The sequence below is a fragment of the Pseudorasbora parva genome, chromosome 19, assembly GCF_024679245.1.
Source record: "Pseudorasbora parva isolate DD20220531a chromosome 19, ASM2467924v1, whole genome shotgun sequence".
Classification (NCBI taxonomy): domain Eukaryota; kingdom Metazoa; phylum Chordata; class Actinopteri; order Cypriniformes; family Gobionidae; genus Pseudorasbora; species Pseudorasbora parva.
Genome location: NC_090190.1, coordinates 12,757,485 through 12,781,657, shown reverse-complemented (window position 1 = coordinate 12,781,657; position 24,173 = coordinate 12,757,485). Strand labels below are relative to the sequence as shown.

The 24,173-nt window shown below is 39.4% G+C and overlaps 1 protein-coding gene across 3 annotated transcripts in view; it reads right to left on the bottom strand.

Annotated features, from left to right (window-relative positions):
- ripor2 (RHO family interacting cell polarization regulator 2) overlaps nt 1–24,173 on the bottom strand; it is a 66,235-nt gene that overhangs the window by 8,057 nt on the left and 34,005 nt on the right. For all 3 annotated transcript variants that reach the window (XM_067424924.1, XM_067424923.1, XM_067424925.1), the window contains exons 2-16: nt 23,503–23,623; nt 20,063–20,224; nt 19,765–19,843; nt 18,728–18,751; nt 18,400–18,453; nt 10,568–10,717; nt 9,816–9,879; nt 9,680–9,723; nt 9,162–9,287; nt 6,058–6,206; nt 5,656–5,785; nt 2,211–2,849; nt 1,466–1,638; nt 1,177–1,342; nt 875–1,007 (exon numbers count right to left, since the gene is read on the bottom strand). In XM_067424924.1, the coding sequence (XP_067281025.1) occupies nt 875–1,007; nt 1,177–1,342; nt 1,466–1,638; nt 2,211–2,849; nt 5,656–5,785; nt 6,058–6,206; nt 9,162–9,287; nt 9,680–9,723; nt 9,816–9,879; nt 10,568–10,717; nt 18,400–18,453; nt 18,728–18,751; nt 19,765–19,843; nt 20,063–20,224; nt 23,503–23,623 (2,214 nt within the window). The remainder of the gene's footprint in view (nt 1–874; nt 1,008–1,176; nt 1,343–1,465; nt 1,639–2,210; nt 2,850–5,655; nt 5,786–6,057; nt 6,207–9,161; nt 9,288–9,679; nt 9,724–9,815; nt 9,880–10,567; nt 10,718–18,399; nt 18,454–18,727; nt 18,752–19,764; nt 19,844–20,062; nt 20,225–23,502; nt 23,624–24,173) is intronic.

Below are 24,173 nucleotides of genomic sequence, written 5' to 3'. Positions count from 1 at the left end.
AGTGACAGGTGGATAGCCATTTATCTGCTGTCTGTTAATCATTGCGTGACCTCAGCTCGGCCCACGTCTGCCTCTTTGCCCATTTTCTGTTATCCGGGTGTGGCATGCGATGACGCGCTAACAAGATGGCAAGCTCATCTCTATTTTACGCTTCAGAATTCCTCATCGGAATCCTATGGGTGAGGTCAAAGACACTATGTCCATACTTGTTTTTACAGTCTACGGTCGTGAGGCATTTATGTACTTTTTAAAGCCATTTCTAAGTGTTATTCTTCTGTCAGAGCAACAATATTTAGCTCAAAGAGCCAAAACTCTTTAAAAAGCAAGCTTTGAAGTAAATATACTCTCATCAAAAATAAAGTTTCCAAATCTGGTGAGAATGCAGTGATGGCATATAACAGCCATTACTTAAAAGTGAACAATTTTCTTCAGAGAAGAGATATGTCATTTCAGGAGGGGGGGTAAATTCTGATTAATGATTGCAAGGACATAATGAAATTTTATATATATATATATATATATATATATATATATATATATATATATATATATATATATATATATATATATATATATATATATATATATATATATATATATATATATATATATATTAATTTATAATAAATATAGCAAAATTCCATCAAAAATAAGAATGGTCAATTTTGATTTTATGGTGACTTATAATATAAAGAATGTTTTTTTGGAACAATATGAGAGTGGTTAAATGATGACAGTTTACATTTTTGGGAGAACATACTTTTTTGTATGAGAAGTATACAGGTCCAAATTGACAATGCTGTTGAAACATAACATCGAAATTATCCCACAAGCAATACAAACACTTTACAAAAAAAAATAGTAGTATATTCACCATCTGACACTGAAGTGCAGCTGCCCGGTCTGTCAAAGTTTTTCTCACTGAACTCCTCCAACAAGAGCGTTTGAGTTGCTAGTTTGTGCAAGTATGTCTTGTGCTGGGACTGTCTTCCTCCTGAGGTTAACAACTGCATCCCATACATAAAGAACAGCATCTTATATTAACAAAACACCTTGACATGCTTTAATCTGTGGTGTGCTGTTGAGTGACCATGTTCAGTGTTACAGACAAATCACACTAAATGTATGGAGTCTGAGAAGGGAAAGCAACTTGTAAAAGTGGAAACACAGAATCACCTGAATGAGATGATTGCAGTATTGTAGATGAATAACGATTGCCACGTCCAAGTTCTCGTTCCCTGTGGTGAGAGGCAACGGGCTGCCGGCTACACTGTTCCCTACACCGGTGTCCTCTGTGAGGGCTTCACTCAGGTGTCCTCTTGCTTCTGGATGCTGGACTGACCTGTTTTACGTGTAAGACCAACTGTCACCACAAGAATCGCATAACATAATCACAACTACTGAGGCCATGTAGTCAAGTTCCTGAGAGAAACCGGGTCACCAAATGGTGTGATCTCCAACTCACCCGATTCTCTCTGACTCCATGTCAATGAAGACAGAGCGTGAGAGTGTGCCCGCATCATCTCCTGTGTCGTCGTCATCGAAGTCAGAGGTGTTGAGAAAGTCGAAGCTTTCCAGGGCGCTCTCCACAGTCAAACTGAGGCTCGATGAGCGGCTCCTATGGGCAGGGACCCGGCACTGAGGAGAGACAACACCCTTCAAAGACTGAATTTAATTGTATGCCTTCCCGTTGTGTCTTTGTTGAGTTTTTCCGATTTAATGCATGCTTTAACATCAGTGCAGATACAGCTGGTTATTATTCCTGCTAAATCTGGTACTTTAAAAAAAAAATCAAGGTTAAATTAAATTGATCAAAAATTACAATCAAGATATTGTAATGTTCAAGAATACACAATATTATTCATTGGTTATACCAATATTGTGTATCTAATTGTTCATCCTCTATTTTTACATTTAGATGATCTTTGCCATCATCTATCACTCACTTTAGCAAATCTAAAGATGATTTTTTTTTTTTTTGTAGACAGTATAGAATTTTAATATCAGCCATAGCATGAACATAATTAGTGACTTATCAATATAGGCCAATATAGGTGGATCCCTAATATATACATATATATACATATACAAATATATATATACTAATTTTGTCATCTACAAACGCATCAAGCTTCATGATGAATCAAACTAATGTCTGCATCAGAAAATCTAAAATGAAACCAAAGAACACAAATATAGAGCTCATTCACCTTGAGGAGGTCTTCAAGTCTCATGACCTCCTGCTCCAAGTCCTGCAGCTCCCCGCAACGCTGGCCTAAGCTCTCCAGCTGCAGGAGCAGCGACTGAATTGCCTCCTCCAGGCTGCTCTCCATGAAAGTTCTGCTGCTCTCTCCAGCCCAGCTCAGAGCGCCGGCCTCTGGGAGCATGTCGGAGGAGGTGAGCCTCCTCACCAGCTGCCTGGTCAGACTGCCTTCCTCCCCGTCCAGCTCCACTGGCTTCAGCTCCAGGGCTTCATCAGGCATGTTAGGCTCCAGGAACATCACATCCTCCGGTCCCACTGCAGACAGCTGACTCTCGGAGCACAAGGACAGGGCAGCGGAGCCTGTGCCGGGCCCCTGGCTCTCAACCTGGTCCCACTCCAGGTCTGGATCGCTGGTGCTAACGCTGCCACAATCTTCCTCAACGCACTCCTCTTCAACTGGCCTGTCCTCAGGGACAGAAGCCGGTTCAGAAGGAGGGTCCGTCTCAGGGGGTGTGACAGTAATCTCTGGGTTTGACTGGATGGGGGTGAGGCTTGACGTTGACATGTCAGAGAAGGTGAAGGACAGACGCTTGCATTCGGCCACACCGCAGCCTCCGTTTTCAAAGACGTCATCTGGTAAAGTGGACTGTGAGATCGAAAGAGAAAGAAAATACGCTAAGTATGGCTCTTTAATGTCATTTAGTCTTTTCAGTACTATTATTTTTGTAGCTTTAGTGATCTAAAGATACGAACTATAATTTCAGTCCAAAAGTGCTAACACACTAAAGCAGGGTTGCCAACTCCAGACACATGCTTTCAGTTACAACATTTTTTGATAATCAGAAAACACCTTTTTGTGCTTTTCTTACAACACCCCTCAAAAGTTGGCAACCCTAACTAAAGAGCAATAGTATAAACCCCAATGAAATGGTTTGACACAGGAATTCCTGAATGGTTTTAAGGTTTAACGAAAGCAAATTGTCTTTCCTGTGTTAACACCAATCCTACTGAAACAAGAAGCTGGGTGGGACATCCAAACCATGATTAGCCACTTGCACTAGTCAGAGGCTAGTGTCAAACTGCATGAAGACTGCCCGAAGACTGCCCACAGTTTGTTCACTGACCATCTGATACGTACTTCACACAAAACTAAAAGCAAAACTGCAATAACCTGTTTGAAATTTACTAGGTTCATTAATATTGTGCATTGTGATGTTATGCGTCACCATTGACATGTGAGTGGCTTAAACATATACATTTACATTTCAGTAATATTAACTGTTTAGCTTAAGTGGGTGGTTCTTGGTCAGATTTTAATTTAATTAAACAACAATGTCTATATGGCTTGGAGATACGATTTGTCAATATTTTAAGTCCATTTTAAGTCCAATATTTTAACTCCTGGAAGTGAAAGATTTAAAATATTAAAATGTCTGCAATTTATTTTTATTTATTTTTACATACAAGATAACAGACAAGAACTAAAAGCCACAATTTTGTTTTCATGGGGTAATATCATGGGGTAATATTATAGTTTAGAAAAGTGCATGTGTGAATGTGAGAAATGTGACAATGTTAAAGCAGAAAATGCAAGCAAAGAAAAGAAAAGAGACACGCACACACAGACTTCACTCAGAATGGCAGGGCACACAGTGACCTGACTCACGTAGACTTCCAGACTGGACCTTGAGCGAGGTCTCAGTGCGGCCAGATCGCCAAAAGAGCGACTGCGTCTGAGTTTCTCTAAGAGCGTCTCTCTGAGTGTGTGCAAGAACGAAAGACGTTGACCCTCCCACCGCCGGGGCTGCCACTTCATTGTCATCGAGAGACAAGATCACACATGCAACAGCCACGATGCACACGGTGCCACAAGGAGGATACAATTCATTAAACAACAGCACAGACTACACAACAACATTCACACACAAGCTGCAAGTGCTGTCTTATTTAATAATACACACAAAATTATAAAAACTGAACTCAGAACATCTAGCCTGGACTCAGTAGCGTTAACTTAATTGTATTGAATGTGCACTTTTTAAAGGGGTGGTTCCGTGTTTTTTTTTTTCTAGGCTTGGTTGTGTTTATGGGGCGCAGTATAACATGTCTTAATACTTCTTTTCTTTTTTCTTTAACGCTGTATTTTTCTTATATTTTACCTTTATTCCAGACCGCTGTCTCCACTGTCCTTTGAACGGCTTGTTTGCTTCCTGCTTCTATGAAGCCCATCCCTCCAAAAAACGCAATGGTCTTAGATTGGTTAGATGACTAAATGTAGTTTGATGTATTTTTATGTATTTCTTTTTATAAGTGCAAAGCGCAGGTTGTCCGGAAACGCCACGCCCCTTACCATTACGGGCAGAAGCAACATCTGTGGTGACTAGCAAGTGTTTATGATGTCACCAACCCGGGAAGAAGCTTGTTGTAGTCCAGCCCGGCCGTTTTTGTAGGCAATAAACTGCCATAACTTTAAAAGACAATATCTCCGTTTGCATTGAACTTTCAGCACTGTAACTTTGCAGATACTGTTTATGCTCAAGCAGCAACATTACACACTAACTAAAGTTCAAAAAGTTAAATTGCATGAAACCACCCCTTTAAAAAGTATCTTTGAATGTCAAATTAAAAAGTTTACCTTTACAGTTCATTATACATTTTGTTGTCTTTTTTCATTTAAAGTACTTTAAAATAAAGTACACTTATATTGAGGAGTTAAATAACATACTAAAGCCCATGTAAAGTACTTGAATGACTTTAACTTTAGTGTGTTATCTGATATTATATTTAAAGTTTGTATATATTAAGGCCTGGTTTCACAGACAGGGCTTAGATTAAGTCAGGATTAGGCCTTAGGTGCTTAAAGATGTTTGGACATTTAAGGTGCTTAAAGATGCCTTGAAAAAAAACATCACTGGTGTGTCTCATAAGACAAGACACTGTATTTTAAGATATGCCAGTGCAAGTTGCTTTCAGTTAAAACAGCTCAAACATGCATTTTAGTCTGGGACTAGTTTAAGCATTCTGTGAAACAAGACTATGTCCTAAAGTTTAGGAGTTTTAAATTTAAATTTAGGAGTTTATGTCCTAAATTGCAAGTTCATTATATATAAACAAGTTTATATAGAAACGACATTAAAGTATACTCAGTACATTTTATTGTAGACTTTAAATGTACTTCCAAGGCAATATAATTATGAAATTACATAGATGCACTTAAGTCCTAATTAAGTGGGTCAAGAAAAGTTCAGCTAACTGCATTTAAATTATAATACATTTTTCATTGTAAATGACATGCAATTAAGTGTCCAAAAACATCACATTCATTTCACACCTAATTATATTCTTTCCATAATTAGTGCTCTTTTTAAAAGTCTACTGAAGTGTACTTGTTTTTCATGTTGATAGAAGCAGACTTTAAACAGAACTGAGAAGAGTTTCAGAAGTGCACTCACAAAGAAAGACGTGTCCTGGAAAGTGGGCGTCTCTGGGGTGCCTTGGCTGTACACTGAAACTCGTCTCTGAAGGGCAGTGGCTTTACTCACGTTTCCTGAGGACAGGGTCAGATCCTCCACGTCAAACGGACTGTAGAAACAAGGCAGATATAGGTTACTATATTGTACAACAATCCAATATTATTCAAAAGTAAAAAAAGAAAGGAAACAAAGAATCTGGATTTTTTTTATAAGCCCCATTGATTAAATGTAGCCTACCAATAATGGTTAGGCAGAAAACATTTAGTGGCACTTCCATGACAGACCTGAAGAGGGCAGTGAATGACAACAATTCGTCTACTGAGGCTAAATGGACTGAAACATCACACTTCTTATCTTGTTTTATAAGATAAAGTCACTTACAACCAGGCGACCTCAAGGTTAAGTTTAATGGTTCCCAGGTCGTTGACGTCTACAGCTACCACCTGAGGCATAGCGGTGAACAGGTCCTTGGTTTCACAGATCACGCTACCCACTAAGATGTGAGTGGCCAACCCCTTTAACTCCGTCACCTAGTAGAAAAAGGTCGTGCATTGAGAAATGTCAGTTCAGCAAATTTTAATTCTAGAACAATTCACAGCTTTCTTCATAGGAATAGGTTTTGTTGCAATCAAGGATATAAACAAATATTCAAGACTTAGGGGATGAAATGTACATTTTTAGGAATCGGTCATTGAAAACAACTAATGATGGGATGTGTTCTCTTGAATGTCTATGGTGGTTACCCAGTTTGTCAATAGTCCCTTTCACACATATAGTCTGGCATTACTGGTAAATGGCTATCAAGAGATAATGTGCGAACAGGACCTTTTCAAAAATACCAGTGAATAATTTCTGGCAATTTACCGGTAGAGCCCCTTTTCACACACAGTGTTGATCCTAGAAAACTGGCATAAAATTGCTAGTGTGAACTCAAACATCAGGATCGATCCCGGGATTGGGACCTGGTAAAATTGCTGGTATCAGTCCCGGAATGCTCCCTGTGTGAACAAAAGGCAGGACCAATGCTGTAATGGGAATGTCGTAGCATTGGCAATTACGTTGGCAATTACGTAGCAACTCTTTGACCGGTGGCTTTAGATGCAGGTCAACGTTTACGTTGCACATTAACAAAATAGAAAGTTTGTGTTCGTCACATTCTGATGTTTTAACAGGATCTATACGGGATGTGTGTGAACACACTGTTAAAGGGGGGGTGAAACACTCAGTTTCAGTCAGTGTCATGTCAATCTTGAGTACCTATAGAGTAGCATTGCATCCTGCATATCTCCGAAAAGTCTTTATTTTTTTAATAATTATATAAGAAAGATGCGCTGTTCCGAGTCTTTCCGAAAAAAGCCGAGCGGGTGGGGGCGTGTCGTGTGAGCGGAGCTAAATAATGACGTGTGCAGCAGCGCGCTGTGTGTTGAGTCGAGTCCGTCATCCCTAACAGCGGGAAAAAAACTTTATTCAAAAAAAAAAATATGGCTTTTAATCAGATACAGCCATACATCTATGATCCGGAATAAGACCCAGAGCCTGCAGTTGAACAGGAGCAGCAGCAAAAACGACTAGAGCAGGACGTCTGTATGTGGTAAGTTACAAGTTATACACTAACTATATAATATGCTTAGCGGCTTGTGTTATTTACATATTTATACTTGAATTATATCGTCGTATTTTTGTCTTTGAAGGTGTACATGTGGGAAGTGCAGTTGTGCACGTGTGTTTGTGTGTTTACGCATGGTTTGTGTAGACAGTAAGCGGACTAAAAAAAACACAGACATTTGAAGCAGTCTCACTCACCCTTCTAACGTTGGGACTGCTCCATCCTTCAGCATTAGGCGATTGGGAAAATGCGGCGTCGAGCTGGGCCTTGTTTATGAAACAGTCGGCACCGAAATGCAGCGAACAGATAAACATTCGCGCAACTCAGTTGCTGATCCGGAAAAGCAAATTACATCCACTGTTGCCTTAACGCGGGGTTTTGGAGAATCTGTGCAGGACTGTCTTGGTCTGGCAACCAAAAACGCACTTTTTTGGTGACATTATGTGCTATGTGTAATTGTCACCTGTCCAGCATCCTACAAACCAGCGCTTTGATGGGCGTAGGCTGTTGCTCTCTCTCTCCCTCTCTCTCTCTCACGCGCTTCCAGTAGAATTGTCCGTAAGGCCCATACAAGGAAATTCCGCCCCCACTAACGTCAATGGGGACGCATGATCTCAAAAAACTTGCCGAAACTTATGACTAACCGGAAGTAGTATTTTTGACAAAGAAATACTCCCATCAAACGTCCACCTTAACTTTTGAAACTTTGTCTATGTTTAGTATGGGATTCCAAGTCTTTAACAGTGTAAAAAGATCAGTATGCATGAAACAGCATTTCACCCCCCCTTTAAGTTCTATGCATGTTTTGTTCTCTTTTTCTTTGTCTCTTCTATTTGCTATCTCACTTATTCATTTGTTCAACATCCTGTGTTTTTTGTGTGTATTTATTAAAATCCGTTTGGGAATTCCAATCTGCCAGCAGTGATGTATTGTCTAAATGTTGTGTTCCATCTTCTAGACCTTTAGAGATCGTAAAAGCACGCTTAGATTCCAGAAAATCACTGGCAGTGTAAATTAACCAAAATCAAACAATCCCGGGACAAATCCCGAGACACAAATTTCAGTGTATTTTCCGGAATCTCTGTGGGCTATATAGTCTTTATTAATTATAATGCAATTACTCCGCACTGTTGACAGTAAGCTCCCCTAATTTAAAATGTTTCTTTTATGAAAATATGTGATAGATGGACATCCCGCAGCTTTTTCAGCGAGTCGAGCTTGAGACCCAGCATTTTTTCCATTCATCAGCGCTGTGGCTCTGCAGATAGAAAAGATTATGCACATCTTGTTTTTACCCCTTACACCTGCCACTCAGAACTCAACAAATGTTGTCAAAATCCAATGACTGAAATTACCGAATTTTTCTAATATTTTATAATATTATGGTGCTAATGTGTGATGCGTACCGCTTGGTGTAAATGTATTTCCACCAAGCGATACGGTTCAGTACAGTACACAAGTTGTGAATAGTACCCTAATTCTGATCTCTCCCACTTCCTTCCTTTAAGGTAGTTAGCACAGTAGTCTGGTACTAAAGGGTGGAGCTAGACTCACTGCAGAACGTTTATTGGTCTATAGACAATCGTCACTTGCGCATGCTTTTTCGGCTGTATCAGAGCCCAATATATGTGAATTTCACTATGGTTGATCAATCTTTTTTGTTTCACTAGTGTTTGTAAGAGGCTTTCAATAAATATGGCCTATACGGCCACTCATATAGAACAGAATTGCTTGTGTGAATAGCATATTGGTGTATTTACCGGTAAAGTCATTTTGGTAATTTCACGGTAATTTACTGGGATTACTGTGTGAAAGGGGCGATTGTCAAAATGAGTCTCATCGTTACATTGGGACTCTTTCATGGAAGACTGCAGCCCACCTTGATGTTGATGAGGTCTGTAATGAGCGGCATGAAGATCATCTCCTCCCCATCCCAACTCTGCTTAGAGTTTGCTTCAATCTTCCCCTTCAGTTTCCACCGCTGTCGGCCGTATCTCATGAAAATCTACCAGAAAGAGAAAGACAGAGGCAAAAAGAAAGAGAATAAATATAAATGACAGAGGTAGAAAAAAGCTACCAACACAAGTTCACTTAATCGTTAATAGAGCAATAAAGTAAAAGGGAGTTTTCAGCATTTAGTTTTATAAAGCCTTAAAAAATCTAATTGGGTTTGGTGGGTGTCCTTGAGGATCAGAAAAGGAAAAGTTGCTAGGAGAGCTGTGATTATGAATCAACTGGATGTACTTGGCAGAACAGCAGGCAATTACTATAAGCGTTTAGTCATTTGATAGAAGACAGATGCATCTGGCTTTATAACAGGAAAAAAAAACTGCATGAAAACTGCATCTGTATTATGTTCTGGAATTTAGTCGTTGTTTTTTTTCCCTAGCTACTCACCTCATACTGATCGCCTGGACAAAGCCTGGCAAAACCAGCCAATCCTGAGACAGGAGGCAAAGGAGTTGAAAAGTTTGTTATTGAAAACCAACAAATATATTGCAGATTTTTCCTTTTTTGTGTAAAAGTCCTATACCTTTCATTTTGATATGAAACTCCCCCAAGAGGTTCTCCAGCTCGCCCTCAAAAGTGCACATGTTCTGAAAAGAAAGAAACACATAATTATACGAATTGCAGTTGAATTAAGAAATTTTATATGCCATAAATATTTCTTACTTAAAAGTAATCTGCATTATTGTTATTAAATAAATAAAAAGTATACAATATACATGTATTATTGTTAGTGCTGTCAATCTATTTAAAAGTAACTAGTTAAACAAATTCTGTAATTAATCATGAAAAATAGCACATTAAAAATTATTAAATTATTCTCAAAATTATTGTAGAAAGGTGGTTTATTTGAAATATTTGTTAGATGTTGTTGTATTTTTTTTTTTACGAAGTACTATGAATGATGGACAGTATCATAGATAATACTGCTACTTATGTCTCTATTAAATCTTTATTTTCTTCTAAAATTAGTATCCCCTTTAAAGCACCATCACCACATTTGCACATATATTAACACAAAATTTTTGACTGTTGCATCATGATATTTTCTAATACAAGCGTTGCATTGCTAAGAAGCTCTCAAAAATGTCACGTCTAAAAGTGAAACCTTTAGGTCTAGGTTTAGACTGATCGGGATCAGGTGCGTAATTATACAGACCAATTAGTCGATTAGTCGTTCAGACAACCCACAGACTAGTCGATTTTAAAAATATGCGTGGTGAACCATGAGAAAAATGGCCAATTGGTCAGAGAAACAAGCAACCACTTAATATGTACCTCTGTATATTCTTTGTATCTGCGGTTGACTTCTGCCAGGCTCTCACGTGTGCCTTTAGTTGAGGGTGAAGCAGTGAAGGCCTGTTTCATTTTACTGGCGCCATCACGCAACCTTCTCTGAATACAAAAGCCCTCGTACAGCTCATCGATCTGTAAAAACACACACACAGCATTGGTGCACAGAATTATATTTCACAAAAGCAGCACTGCACACGCTCGCACATGGCATGCCTCACTAAAGATTGCGTAAACACTAGCTTTGATGTCGAAATTGCTAGCATACATCATTACAGAGCCCTGGGGGTCCCCATTCAGCATAGAAACGTGGCTATTACAATGTACTGTAACGTTCTGCAAGCACAATGGAGCGCCGTACTGTACGGAGCGATGAAAAATGAATTTGAACACTTCAAAAGCAAACACAAAATGATGCGGCTCAACAGCCCTCTGGACAACGGTTATGCCATACATCTGTGACATATGAGCAGCTCGAAGCCACAGCCTTTATCATGGAAATGCACATTTAGCACATTCACAACTCAGTGAACACTTGCCGGCTCAAATTAGCTATGCTAATCCTACCAACGCTGAAGAGGGTGCATGAGGGGGATGGAGAGAGAGCAAGAGGGGCAAATGAGAATGAGGAGATGGACCGCAAGTGACAGAAACAAGTGAGCCGAAAGGGGCAGCAGGGGCAGGGAATGATTCGGGAGTAGGCAGGAAGAGGGATGGACACTGCAGCTGAACGAGAGATCCGGCAGAGTTCATGACTTCCAGTGATGCTGTTTCCTATAAGGCTGTTCAGGAGCGATGACCCGCTCCCGCTGAATCTGCAGTGCCATGGCAAAACTATACATATGTCAGGGTTGTTTATGTATGCAGTTCAGTATTATTATTATAATTATTATTATTGACTGATTGTCTCCAGTGTAGTGCTTGCTCATGATGAATAAATTAGACTTTCTTTAATGTTCTAATATGCACTAAAATATAATTATTGCATGTGATGGCAAAGGTGAATTGTCATCATCATTACTCCAGTCTTCAGTGTCATGTGATCCTTCAGATATCATTCTATAATTCTGATTTGCAGCTCAAGAAATATTTCGGCAACACTTTATTTTAGAGTTTAGTTATTAACTAGTTGCTTATTAGCATGCATAATACTAGGATGTTGGCTGTTTATAGGTACTTATAAAGCATATATTAATGCCTTATTCTTCACCCCTTAATCCTACCAATACCTAAACTTAAATGTTACAAAAACTATCTTACTAACTATTAATAAGCAGTAAATTAAGAGTTTATTGAGGGAGAAGTCGTGGTTAATAGTGAATATGTGTTTCCCATTATACTAAAAAGTGTTACCAATATTTCTTATCAATGTTAATATTGTTGTGGAAACTAAAACATTTTTCAGGATTTGAATAGAAAAAGAAATAGAAATGTGATGAATAGAAAGTTCATTATAAAGGTTTTTACGGTCAATTTTGAATAAATTAATACATCCTTTCGAAATAAAAAAATACAAAATTGACCACTTTTGTTTTACACTACTGTCGGGGTCAGTAAGGCAACAGTAGTGTATAACAAAAGTAAAATCAATTGTACTTTTTTTAATATATATAAATGTCAGCTGCCATTTAATTACAAATTATTGTGAGCTCAAAGTGCAGGAAAATTAGTTTTTATTTAATTATTGCTTAATTGCATTGAGTTCCATCACAGTTTGATGAATTTTTCAGCAAATATAGAACACAAAATGAGTTTCTGTGGTTGATGAGAAGAGAACACTCATTACAACACTCGCTTCACACACACTACACACACATAAACACAATATCTGTTACTGTGTTGATTATAATGAGTAAAGTAAACAGTGTAGCAGAATGGAGTTTCAGGGTTTTGTTATATTTTTATCAAAAACAATTGAATTGGTTAAGTTTAGCAAGATGTTGGGACCAGTTTTAGGCTTGAGGGGCTTGCCCCCCACTGGAAAAACCTGCTGTGATGCCATGGATGTGCCCTACTGAGCTCCCCTCTGTGAGGAAATGTTTTAAGATTTCCTTCATAATATACTCCTCTTATAGGAGAAAAACAAAACATGTCAAGAGACTAAATCAAAAAGAAATATTCAAACGCATGCAGTGAGGGGACGTGAAATATTGATGCAGGGCTTTTTGATGTCTCTCATTAGGGGAAGAGGGTGAGAAAGGGGACAATCTAACACAATTTGTGTGTGTGGATGGGGTATATTAACAGTGTATGATGGATGTGCATGTGTGTGCTATGATGTGTGGGGATTGTTCAAGATAAACGACATGCATTAGACAAACGGTTAGCTGTGTGCAAGTGGGGATAGACTGTCTGGACGGTGGTCCTGTGGGTTTAATTACACTGGGAGGAAAGACCCCACCCAAGTCTGGAGGACTCCACCATGCACTGTAATCCCCCTGTACCACACATACCGTGGCCAATCACAGCCCTGCTGTGGCACACAGCTGCCTGTTTATTTGGCTCTATAAAATACCCTTGTCTGACTCCTCTCATCTGCCATAGCAGCTAAGCAGCATGGGAAATGAATCACCATAACCGCCCCCAGCCCGTTGGGTGGGGTATGATGGGTGAATTTTTACGAGCTGCATTTTGACAATAAACAAGGCTATGGAAAAACAGTTTTCCTTATTTCTAGCTATCAGCCCAGTGTCTAATCTGAAGAAATTTCCCATACAATAAAAAAACATACTCTAACCAGGGATCCAAGAACAAAAAGTACCATAAAATAGTACACACAACACATTTTGCATATTGCGGCAGGATCAAAATCTTAGCATTTTTGTGTGCCCTGATGGTGCACTAGATTTAAGGTTTTCTGAAGCCATTCGAAATGATCGTTTCAAAACCATAAGACTTTTGTTCATCTTCGAAACACAAATGAAGATATTTTTAATGAAGCCTGATATTTTTGTACCTCCACTCAAAGTCCATTCCACCAAAACTTTCAGGCTTCAAAGAGTTACTAAAGAAATCTTAAAAGTAATCCATTTAAAATCATGCCATTTAAATCCAGAACAGATTTCATTTAGCCTTTTATTCACGCATATACATAAAGCACATCAAACACGGTAAATGGAAGATCAAAGTGTCGCTAGCGGCCCGAGGTATGAACTACTGCAGTATTTTCTTTTTCTGTGCAACAATAATTTAATCTTTGATGACTTAAAGGCAAGTCACCTTTATTCCTCAGAGTAGCAATATCTCACAAACAATGATAACGTGATGTTTCGCTCATAATTACTTCAGGCATCAAACAAAAAACTATCATCAGCTAAACTTGGCTGCAGAGTAAGTACTGTACACCAAATACATGTACACCACTGTACATCAAATATTATTGACACTGTCACTAGATGGTGGATCTGGTGAAGAAGCTACACATCATATATATATATATATACACATTATATGATTTGCTAAACATTCATGCATTTAAGTGTTAAAAATCATCATTTGTGTTCCGGAGATGAACAAAAGGAATGACATGGGAATTTTCATTTTTGGGTGAGCTTACCCTATAAGTTATTATTTACTAAAAACTCTCCTTATCATATCTCATTTGCACTTATGCATATTAACTATGCCGAAACAAATGCTCATGTGACAACATCCAAGCAAGAACCAATCATTATTGTCATAATGAGGGCATATTTAAAGATGCCGTGTGAATATGCGAAAACAAACGAGATTTGAGAGCTTGTGTTGTGTGATCCACAAGACACTAACACCAGTGTCATCCGACCAATCCTCGACAGCTTCCCAAATTTACCAAAGGCATCTGCGGAATGGGTCTAAACAAGAGTGACTCGTGACTAACTAGATGGTGTGTCGCTCAGGTTAGATGTTGTTGTCAGCAGAAGGTTTGGCAGAGCTTTCTGTTTGTTTGATATGGACAAAGCAAAAAGCAGCATTGAGTCATTACAATCGGCTGATGCTCTGCCAGATTGATATTGTCTCAGTTAAATATTCATGTCCACTCAATGACTGCTTTCTATCTCATTTGCTGTGCCCACAGCATTTGTTCTCACAGGCAGAACCCGTAGCGACACAAACAGACAGCTCTGCGGTGGCTGCCCTAGTGTGAACACTTCGTCTGAGCACATGTCTGAACAATGCCCAAGATACAGTGGCCTCAAAAAGCATTTGGACACTTACACCACACTTAAATATGTAATTTATTCCAGGATAATGTTAGATAATATTTGTCTTACAATAACAAAACCCTTTATTAACGCACTGTATGACTTATGTATGGATTACTTTTATGATGAATGGATGTGCTTTTTTGGGCTTCAGAATCTAAGGTACCATTCACTCTCATTATAAAACTCGGAAGAGCCAGGATATGTTTTTATATAACTCTGATGTTGTTTGGCTGAAAGAAGAAAGTCACATAGGATGGCTTGAGGGTGTGTAAATGATGGGATGTTTATCTGCTAACCCAATGGCATCCAAGATGTAGGCGTGTTTGTTTCTTCAGTAGAACACAAAGATTTTTAACTCCAAATGTTGCTTGTATAATGTATTATAATGGGGTGCATTTCTATGAGAGTAAAAAACACAGACATACGAAACCATATTAAACCCTGTGGCACACATTGTCTTAAACACGAAATGGTTTCTGCAAGAAACTTAACAATTTTTGTTATTTTTTTACCTCATATCAGACGAATCTCATCTATTATTCCCCAGCGCCATTACTTCCGTCGAAAATCCAGATATATATATATCCATCCCTTATTAGTGCCTGCGCGGATCGAAGGTCAAATGAGGCGTCTATGTCAATATTTCTATTATCGTGCCGGGATTTTGACCTTCTTCGACGGAAGTAATGGCGCTGGGGAATACTAGATTAGATTGGTCTGCTATGAGGCAAAAAATAACAATTACAGTTGTGTTTCTTGCAGAAACCAATCGTTTCATGTCTTAAGACATCAATGTGTCACCACGAGCCACAGGGTTTAATATGGATTCATATGTCTGTATTTTTTATTCTCATAGAAATACACCCAATTGACATGCATTATACCGCAATGGTTGGAGTTTAAAAATCTTTATTTGTGTTATACTGAAGAAACAAACATACATTCATCTTGGATGCCCTGGGGGTAAGCAGATAAATATCAAAATTATCCCTTTAAGTCTTGTTCAAAGTCAAATGCACTTAAATGCACTTGACCAATACAGAATAGCACTTACTGATCACCACAGCAACGACCAAAAAGCGCACACTCCTGGATCATATCTACGTCTCTCATCCGGATTTGTGCCTTCAGGCGGGTATGTTACATAGTTATCAAAACTATCAGAATCCAGTGTTCTGTATTTTGCGTACGTGAGTTTTGTTGTAGATGGCTATTGCTGCGCGTTTAGCTAGAATGCCATACAAAACCAACCCATTGGGCCACTGAATCTGCATTAACGACAACAGCTGGGGCAACAGCCTTAGTCCTAATGGGTTGTTATGATAGCTATCAAAATCCAGTGTTCTGCATTTTGCGTACGTGAGATTTTGTTGTAGATGTCTTAAAAAAAAAAAAAAAAAAAAAAAAATTTGCACTGTGCTAATTAATTGAGATTTCTTACAGCTCTTACAGGTTGTTGGCCTTGTCTGTTTCGTTGCTTCTATTACTCTCCCCTTTTTTTGTAAGTCGCTTTGGATAAAAGCGTCTGCTAAATGATTAAATGTAAATGTAAATGTAAAGGTCAACTAATTGCACTTAGTATCAATTTAAACTATAATATTCATTTAACTGAAAATAACATGCAGATAGTTATATGAAAACATTACATTGAGTTTGCACAGAAGTATATTATTTTCAAATACATTATTTTTGTATTAAATACACTAAAATGAACTTATTTTTACACAAGCATACATAGGACAAATGTTATAGAAAAATGTATGAATAATATAATATAATATAATATAATATAATATAATATAATATAATATAATATAATATAATATAATATAATATAATATATAATATAATATAATATATGTGGAAATGTGTCACTGAATTGTGGTGTGTAAGAGTGTGTTGGTGTATGGAAGATGATGCATCTGGGGCAAACGGAGTAACACACACCCAGATATGCATTTCTGCAAACAGTCATTCCCACTGGGAGCGCTTTTGATCTACTTGGGCACGACTTCTTTTTGGTTGACAGAAGAGGTCCAAGGCGCGACTCAACCCACTCATGCGTGCGTGTGAGCAGCTGTTAGTCAGCCCTCTGTCCATCGCAAGTGTGCGGTTTCGGATTAGCCCTACTGAGTCAAAAAACAAGCCAAGAGTACACAGCTGGTCCACACACCACAAAAACAACAGAAGGAACAAGACCAAGAGTGCACGCTTACAAGGCATATTATTATAAATTACTGTACAATGAGGAACTGGTCGAAGTAGAAAAATCCTCTTAAGTTCCTAGCATCTATCAGCTGTGATCAGAGGATTTAGACTGCCTACGCAGTGGGGATGCCAGCCCGATTAAACAGAGATTAAACCCACAATAAATTCCCCCACATCAAACATCTTTGGGGTTCAAAGCCAAATCATAAAGCACCTCCAGCCCTGATATCTGACTGCAAGCGGAGGCCTTTCGAAACTTCCTTTTAGTGTTGCTTAACTTCCTATGGGAAGTGAGATGACTGCAATCGTTATGATGAAGATTATTTTTAAAAACACAAAGCCCTGCTGAGAGTCTGAGGCTGAGTTATCAATGTGCTTTTTGTAAGTGACACATCTGGTCATAAAAAAAATGATCTAATTACAGACATTAGTTTTCATATAGCCATCACAGGCCTCTTTACTCTTTTTAGCCCTCACACATAAGTGTGCTGGATATTATTCTGCTGACATCTAACAGAAGCTATGGAAATAACATAACAGTATTAGGGAGTTACAGCCATTAGCTTCTTTAAAGGGAAAGGAATAAAAGTGTTAACCTTATCAGAAATTACCTTCTTAGAAAGGGGTTCTTTGCTCCAGCATGCTAAAAGACTAAAAATACTTGTTGGCTTTCAGAACATTTAAACCCTTTCTGAGAAGATCCAAGAGAAGGGCAGAACCGATTTGAACATAAACTTGAAATCATAAAGAAAAAAGTCACCTCCCTCTATTTAGACTTGCACACGCTCATTAACACCCTGGATTGAGCCATCGGAGGTTTGCTCATCACTCAAGGGAATTGCTTTGACCTAGATCCAGTGCCAACCATAAACAGCATAAAACACAAGGGAAAACAAAACGCTTCTGCAAATTAACACAAGTCAGAAACAAAATGTTCTTTATAGGGACGAAAACAAAACAAAAAATGCCAATTGAATTGTTTCTCAGAGATCTGTATACTACCACACGGTTCAGAGTGTTCCTGTGGGAAAGCAGAATGCGGGGCTAATTTCAAGTGTGTAGGGCTAATTTGAGCTATGAATTGCTCTTCAACAGCCTCAAAGCACCCATCGTCCGGTTGCCATGGCTACTTTAGGACTAGATGTGCCGCTGAGCTGCCAATCAGCACTGTACTTTACTGCAGACACCCACCTGTAATGTCACTAAAGCACACTGCAAGAGGACGAGGACACAGCAGGACTTCTGACACTAGAGAATGCCAAATCAGGGGACTCAAAATGAGTCAGGACATTTATTGGAAACACGAAGCAGTCCTAGAAAGAACTATTTTTACATATTTTCCATACTTCATCTTTTCTAATCTATAAAACAGGCAACAAAAGTACATATATATAAAAAAAAATTAAATGATGTGAACTTCACCTTACTGATGTGGAACTCCAGTCGTCGCATATATCGCTCTATGGTCTTGATTTGCTGGAAAACAAGAAAATAAAACATTAAAGTCAGAATATTATTAGCTGAAAAAGAAAATGGAAAAAAAACCCACAGAGATCAATCTAAGTTTAGAGTCTCTAATTTTAAACACAACTGACACCTTAGGCGATTAAAGTGTCGTAATAACGAATCACTGCTGTAGGAATGCAGCACATCATTTATGCAAAGCTTCTTATTTTTCCTGCTGCAAGTTTTTAACTTTTTAAAAAGGTTAACTTAGACAAGTTAAGAAGCATTAGTGTGGGAAACCTACCTTGTCCAGATCATACAGCACACCCTGAGGAAGAAAAAAAGATATGTGTTAGCGGAAATGCTAGAAAAATCAACTCATATAACAATGAAAAAATATTTGTACAAATACCCTGCAGAAATGACCATATTAGACCAGCATGAAATTAATGATGTTCTAGGCTGGTTTATGCTGTTTAACGCGGATCAAGCAGGTGAATAAGTATAGCCTTGCTTGTCAGGCAGCAAAATATAATTAGTGAAGGTGACCAGGGATTTCTTGCTGTTTTTTTTAGAAAAGTAGTCTGACACCAGCACAACAGCGTTAAACCAAAGCATATGCCACACTGCAATTAATGAACTTCTTAGTGAGTTGAGAGGGGAAAAAAAGAAAAATAAATCGACCAATGCAAGACAAATGATATCATCTTAAAAATACCTTCTCTGACAACAAGTCTTAAAAACTTTTCTGTATTTCTATATATTTGTATGTTTTCGGATAGTCACCTATTGAAATTAATAAATTAGCAGCACTCTGAAGTAGCATAAACCATGGGCGTAAGTGGGTGGGACAAGACCCACCCACTTTTTTAGACCAATCATATAGGACCCACTCACTTCTACCATCTCTAATTCATATTCAATACCCCTAACTGATAAACAATTATTAAACACACGTTAGATGCTTTATTTCCACTTTTTGAATATTCCCTTTATTTTTATTGAAAATAAATGTTTTTACGATTTGTTATGTGATCGGAAAAGGGAGTAGAGTGAGTTCGCCAAAAGGCGGATTCGAACCTTGGGTCAATTTGCATCAAACACTTCTGCCATGTGCTTTAGCCCAACACTATCGCCGCTGTAAATAATTGGGTGTCTTCCGTAATTTTGTCTGGACCAACCAGATGTTTAATAAACAAGGTAGGCTATTTAGTGTAAATGGCATCAACGCCAGTAAAAAAAATTCTTAGGGAGGACCCACACACATTTTTTTTTGCTTCTGACGCCTATGGTGTAAACTATAATGTCTAGGAACCCTGATGATGTCATATCCTGTCTCACCAGTCTGGAGTTCCTCTTCATGTCCTTCATGAGGGAAGTGAGTTTGTCCAGCTCTGTTTGGTGCACCTCTAGATATTCGCTGACAGAAAGAGAAAACGACAAAGGCTTCAAAACTTTGTAGAACTGCATTAACAATGACTGTACACTGTACAAAGATTTCATCACAGCCATTTTGAGCAGTAGTGATTAATGCAGTCAATGTGCATACAGTATGACTATAAAGAGCTGAGAGAGAAGATCTACAGTATGTGTATGACAGAACATATGTGAGTCAGGAGATATTCTGAGCAGCACTTACTCCAGGCCTTGTTTGAGGGCTCCGTAAACTTCGTCCACTCTTTTGGGCTGAGGCTCTCGTGAGCTGCTGCTGCTGCTGGACTTATGCCCGGACAGATGGGGCTTCCTGGGCTTTGAGATGGGCTTCTTCTGCACTGCTGAGTTCCCCATGAAGGAGTTACACCTGAAAACACATAAACAGATGCCGATGAATCTCAAGAAACCTGTCAAGAACATGTGGTGGTCATTTTCACCACAAAATCAAATGAAAGAAATAGATATTATATTTTTCTAAAAAGTAATGAAGATTATTTTAGGAAATATATTTTAGGATTATAATAAAGGAAAATTACTCCAGGTTGCCAAGTCTCTGTGTTGTGTTGCTAGTCAATTCAAATGTGTTTGTATAGCACACTGTTTTAAAGCAGTTTTACAGAAAGTCATACTAATGCCATACTTAGTGCTTTACCATATAGGTGTTTTAAAGGAGACCTCTTATGCGCTTATTAAAAGTCTTGATTTCGTTTTTGAGCTCTACAAGAATAGGTTTTCATGCTTTCATGCTTCCTCTCAGAAGGTGTGTACTTGCGCCGTAACGAAATAAAGTCCCAAAGGGCTCTGGAGGAGAATGTGGAGCTGGAGAGGGATATGACCAATGTTCTGACAGAGAAAACCACCATGGAGAAGACGATGGATTGAGGAGCTGATGGAGGAAGGATCCATATGCTGATCAAGAGCACATAAGAGACACTGCAAAGCGACCAGGCGATACCGTAGGTCCTCGAAGCCAAGGTGGAGCAGATGGAAGGTGGAGATGGTGCCAGGATACTGAGGTGCTGCTAACAGAGCTGAGAACCAAGGAGGAGCAAGAGGGAAGGTGGACCCTGGTGAAGCCGAATCAGTGGAGGGACGAAGCGCAGCTGAAGGCCTGGAAGTCTTCCTTCCCTTAAACCAGCAGCCATATCACCCTGTAGCCCAATACTGGTTTCCCACTGAAGCTAAGCAGGGCTGAGCCTGGTCAGTACCTGGATGGGAAAACCAGGTAGCTGCTGGTAGTTGTTAGTGAGGCCAGCAGAGGGTGCTCACCCTGTGGTCTGTGTGGGTCCTAACACCCCAGAATAATGATGGGGACACTGTACTGTCAAAGAGCACCGTCTTTCAGATGAGACGTTAAACTGAAGTCCCGATTCTCTGTGGTTGTTACAAATCCCAGGATGTCCTTAGATAAAGAGTAGGGGTGTAACCCCAGCATCCTGGCCAAATTTTCCCATTGGCCCCTGTCCATCATGGCCTCCTAATAATCCCCATATAATGATTGGCTTAATCACTCCTCTCCACCAATCAGCTGGTGTGTGGTGAGCGTTCTGGCGCAATATGGCTGCCGTCGCATAATCCAGGTGGGTGCTGCACATTGGTGGTGGTTGAGGAGAGTCCCTCTTCTATGTAAAGCGCTTTGAGTGCCTAGAAAAGCGCTATATAAATGTAAAAAAAATATTATTACTATAATTATTAAGTCTGTAATGCAACCACAGGGAGGATGAGGGAGCCCGGTAAAGCGGTAAGGACAACTTCCCCAGGTGGAACCGAGGGATGGAGGAGCCAAGGCTGAGCCAAATGGTCGCCGGGCTAAGGTGGAGTGATAGGTTTAGCGGCCCAAGTCGGGGATCCTGGTGCCAAGGCAGAGTTGGACACTGGAAGACCCAAGCAGATTCAAGTTGCTAGTTGGAGCCAATGAGGAGGAGTTGATGGATTTAAGGGAAACAGCAGAGGCAGGGCCAGAGGATGGGCCTTTTTTGGTTGAGGTGGTGGGTGGGATCATCTAAAACGCAAGAGACTTGGAGCTTTGAAGCTGAGCAGAACTAGCGTTGACAGAAGACCTAGATCCAAATCTACCAAACCAAATTTCCCAGAGGCCAGATGCAGCTCACCCTCACGCACCTGGTCAGACTCTTCATTGAGTGCAGGCTCCAGGCTGATTTTGTGCTCAAGAGTCAACTCTGGCACTAGCATCACAGAGTGCTTAGGTTCTGTATCTGCAGTGGGCTCTTATCTTATCTTTTGGAATCTTGGTTGGTGGCTGGAAGGGCTCTGGATCTGGAGTGGGGCTGGTGACGTCTTCATCTGGTCCACAATTCACCAGCACCCACTCCACACAGGCGGCAAAATTCCTCAGAGGACTGTCCGCAGACAGGCATAATTATACAAAATTATATCATTTCTTATTTTTGAGGTGAAACATGGTCTGGAAAAGTGTTTGTAAAATTCACCCATTTAATTTGTTTGCTTTAAAAGAGAATCTTACATCCATGGGATATCTAAATCTCTGCAGCTCCCTAAACACCAGTGAGTTTAGTGCAGACTTGGTGTCTAGTGTTGGAATTTTAGTGCACTTCACACTCATCTGTGCAATATCCTTGCAAATAAGCAACCCTTTCTCTTTTCAGAGGTTTCAAGGATTCATGTCATAATATCAGTTAAACCCCAAAATGTCAGGAGGATCAAGCTTGTAATGCTGTACATCTAACGGCACTCTTCCTCAATGCTTCCTGACATTTAAGGCTCAAAAGGCAGGGTGCTTATTAGCCTACTTCTGATGTCACAGTCCCTGACATCTAATAATATTCAAGCTTCCTAACAACACAATGGCAGTTGGTTTTTCGACACGTCTGAACGCGTCACATGCACAGTGCACACGCAGTCAAAAAGGGCAGTAGAAGTAGTGCTACAGTAAATCTAGGCCATTGTGTAGAACAAGCACATGCTGTTGCCTAAGGGGTCATCCACTCACGATTCCCTGTCATGCTAAAATAAGTGCACAGAACAAACACACTTTACTGTGGTGACTGCAAGAACAGTTTCACTTCAATATAATATGCGGTTCTTATGCAAATTTTTGATTTATCGTGGAAAATCTTCCCTAAAAAGCGTTATTGCAGAAAACGGTGGAATTAATAATTTTGTCCAGTTGTCACTAAATTTGCCAGGAGAGAGAGAGAGAGAGAGAGAGAGAGAGAGAGAGAGAGAGAGAGAGAGAGAGAGAGAGAGAGAGAGAGAGAGAGAGAGAGAGAGAGAGAGAGAGAGAGAGAGAGAGAGAGAGAGAGAGAGAGAGAGAGAGAGAGAGAGAGAGAGAGAGAGAGAGAGAGAGAGAGAGAGAGAGAGAGAGAGAGAATTTTTAGATCCTTAATGTGTACTTATGAGTAATATATGAATACATTTATACATTTTAAATTATATGCAATCTTATGCATGATTATGGTTATTCACACTCTTTGCAAGCAAAGAAACCACATCCACAAATCTCAACTTCTCACCTCTGCCTGCAAATGCTTTAAAAAACATGTTTAACTGTCAGTAAAGTGTTAAAAAATACAATAGCTTGTTTTTTAAATGCATCCAGTGAATCAAGTAGCTCATCTAGAGAGGGGTGAGTGTTTTAGCTTCTGACAGGGCAGATGACCTCACCGTGAGCGTCTCTCCTGCAGGGTGCTGAATCCGGCGAACGACTGGCTCCTGATGATGCCATTGGGCCCTCCAGGAGAGTGAGTGCCGGCAGCCATGATGTCTGGGAAGCGGGAGGACACTCCTGCAAGGGGGCAGAGAGGATTCTGGGTAAGAGATAAGTCGGTGGTACAGATGGGGGAAGGGTTAACACAATTACTATTTGCATGGTGGAATTACGCTTCTCAAGAGAGGAATCCTTTTATTTTTAATAAAATGCAAGGGCATTTGCTATTTGGACGTAAAAAATGATAAATGCATCGGGCCGAAACTAGCACAAAAAAATCCTGCATCGTACCTGCTGTTGCATTGCACCAGGTGTATGATAGGGCCCTTGGTCAGATAAATATCTAGTTTATACATAGAGTTTTATTTCAACTAATTTTAATGGCGCAATGCAAAATATTTAGTAGTGTGTAAATTGTACAGATACCAATAAGCAATAATTCTTTATATTTGTAAACCAATAATCAATATATCGGCAAATAAATCTAATAAATATTTTGAGAGGCTGATTACAAAAAGTCTCACCATTTAAACAAAGTCATGTCCCAAGCACACAATTATAATGTTCTCCTTGTAATATTATGCAGCCTAAATGACAGACTAGCACTGCACTTGTTGCTCTTAACTGT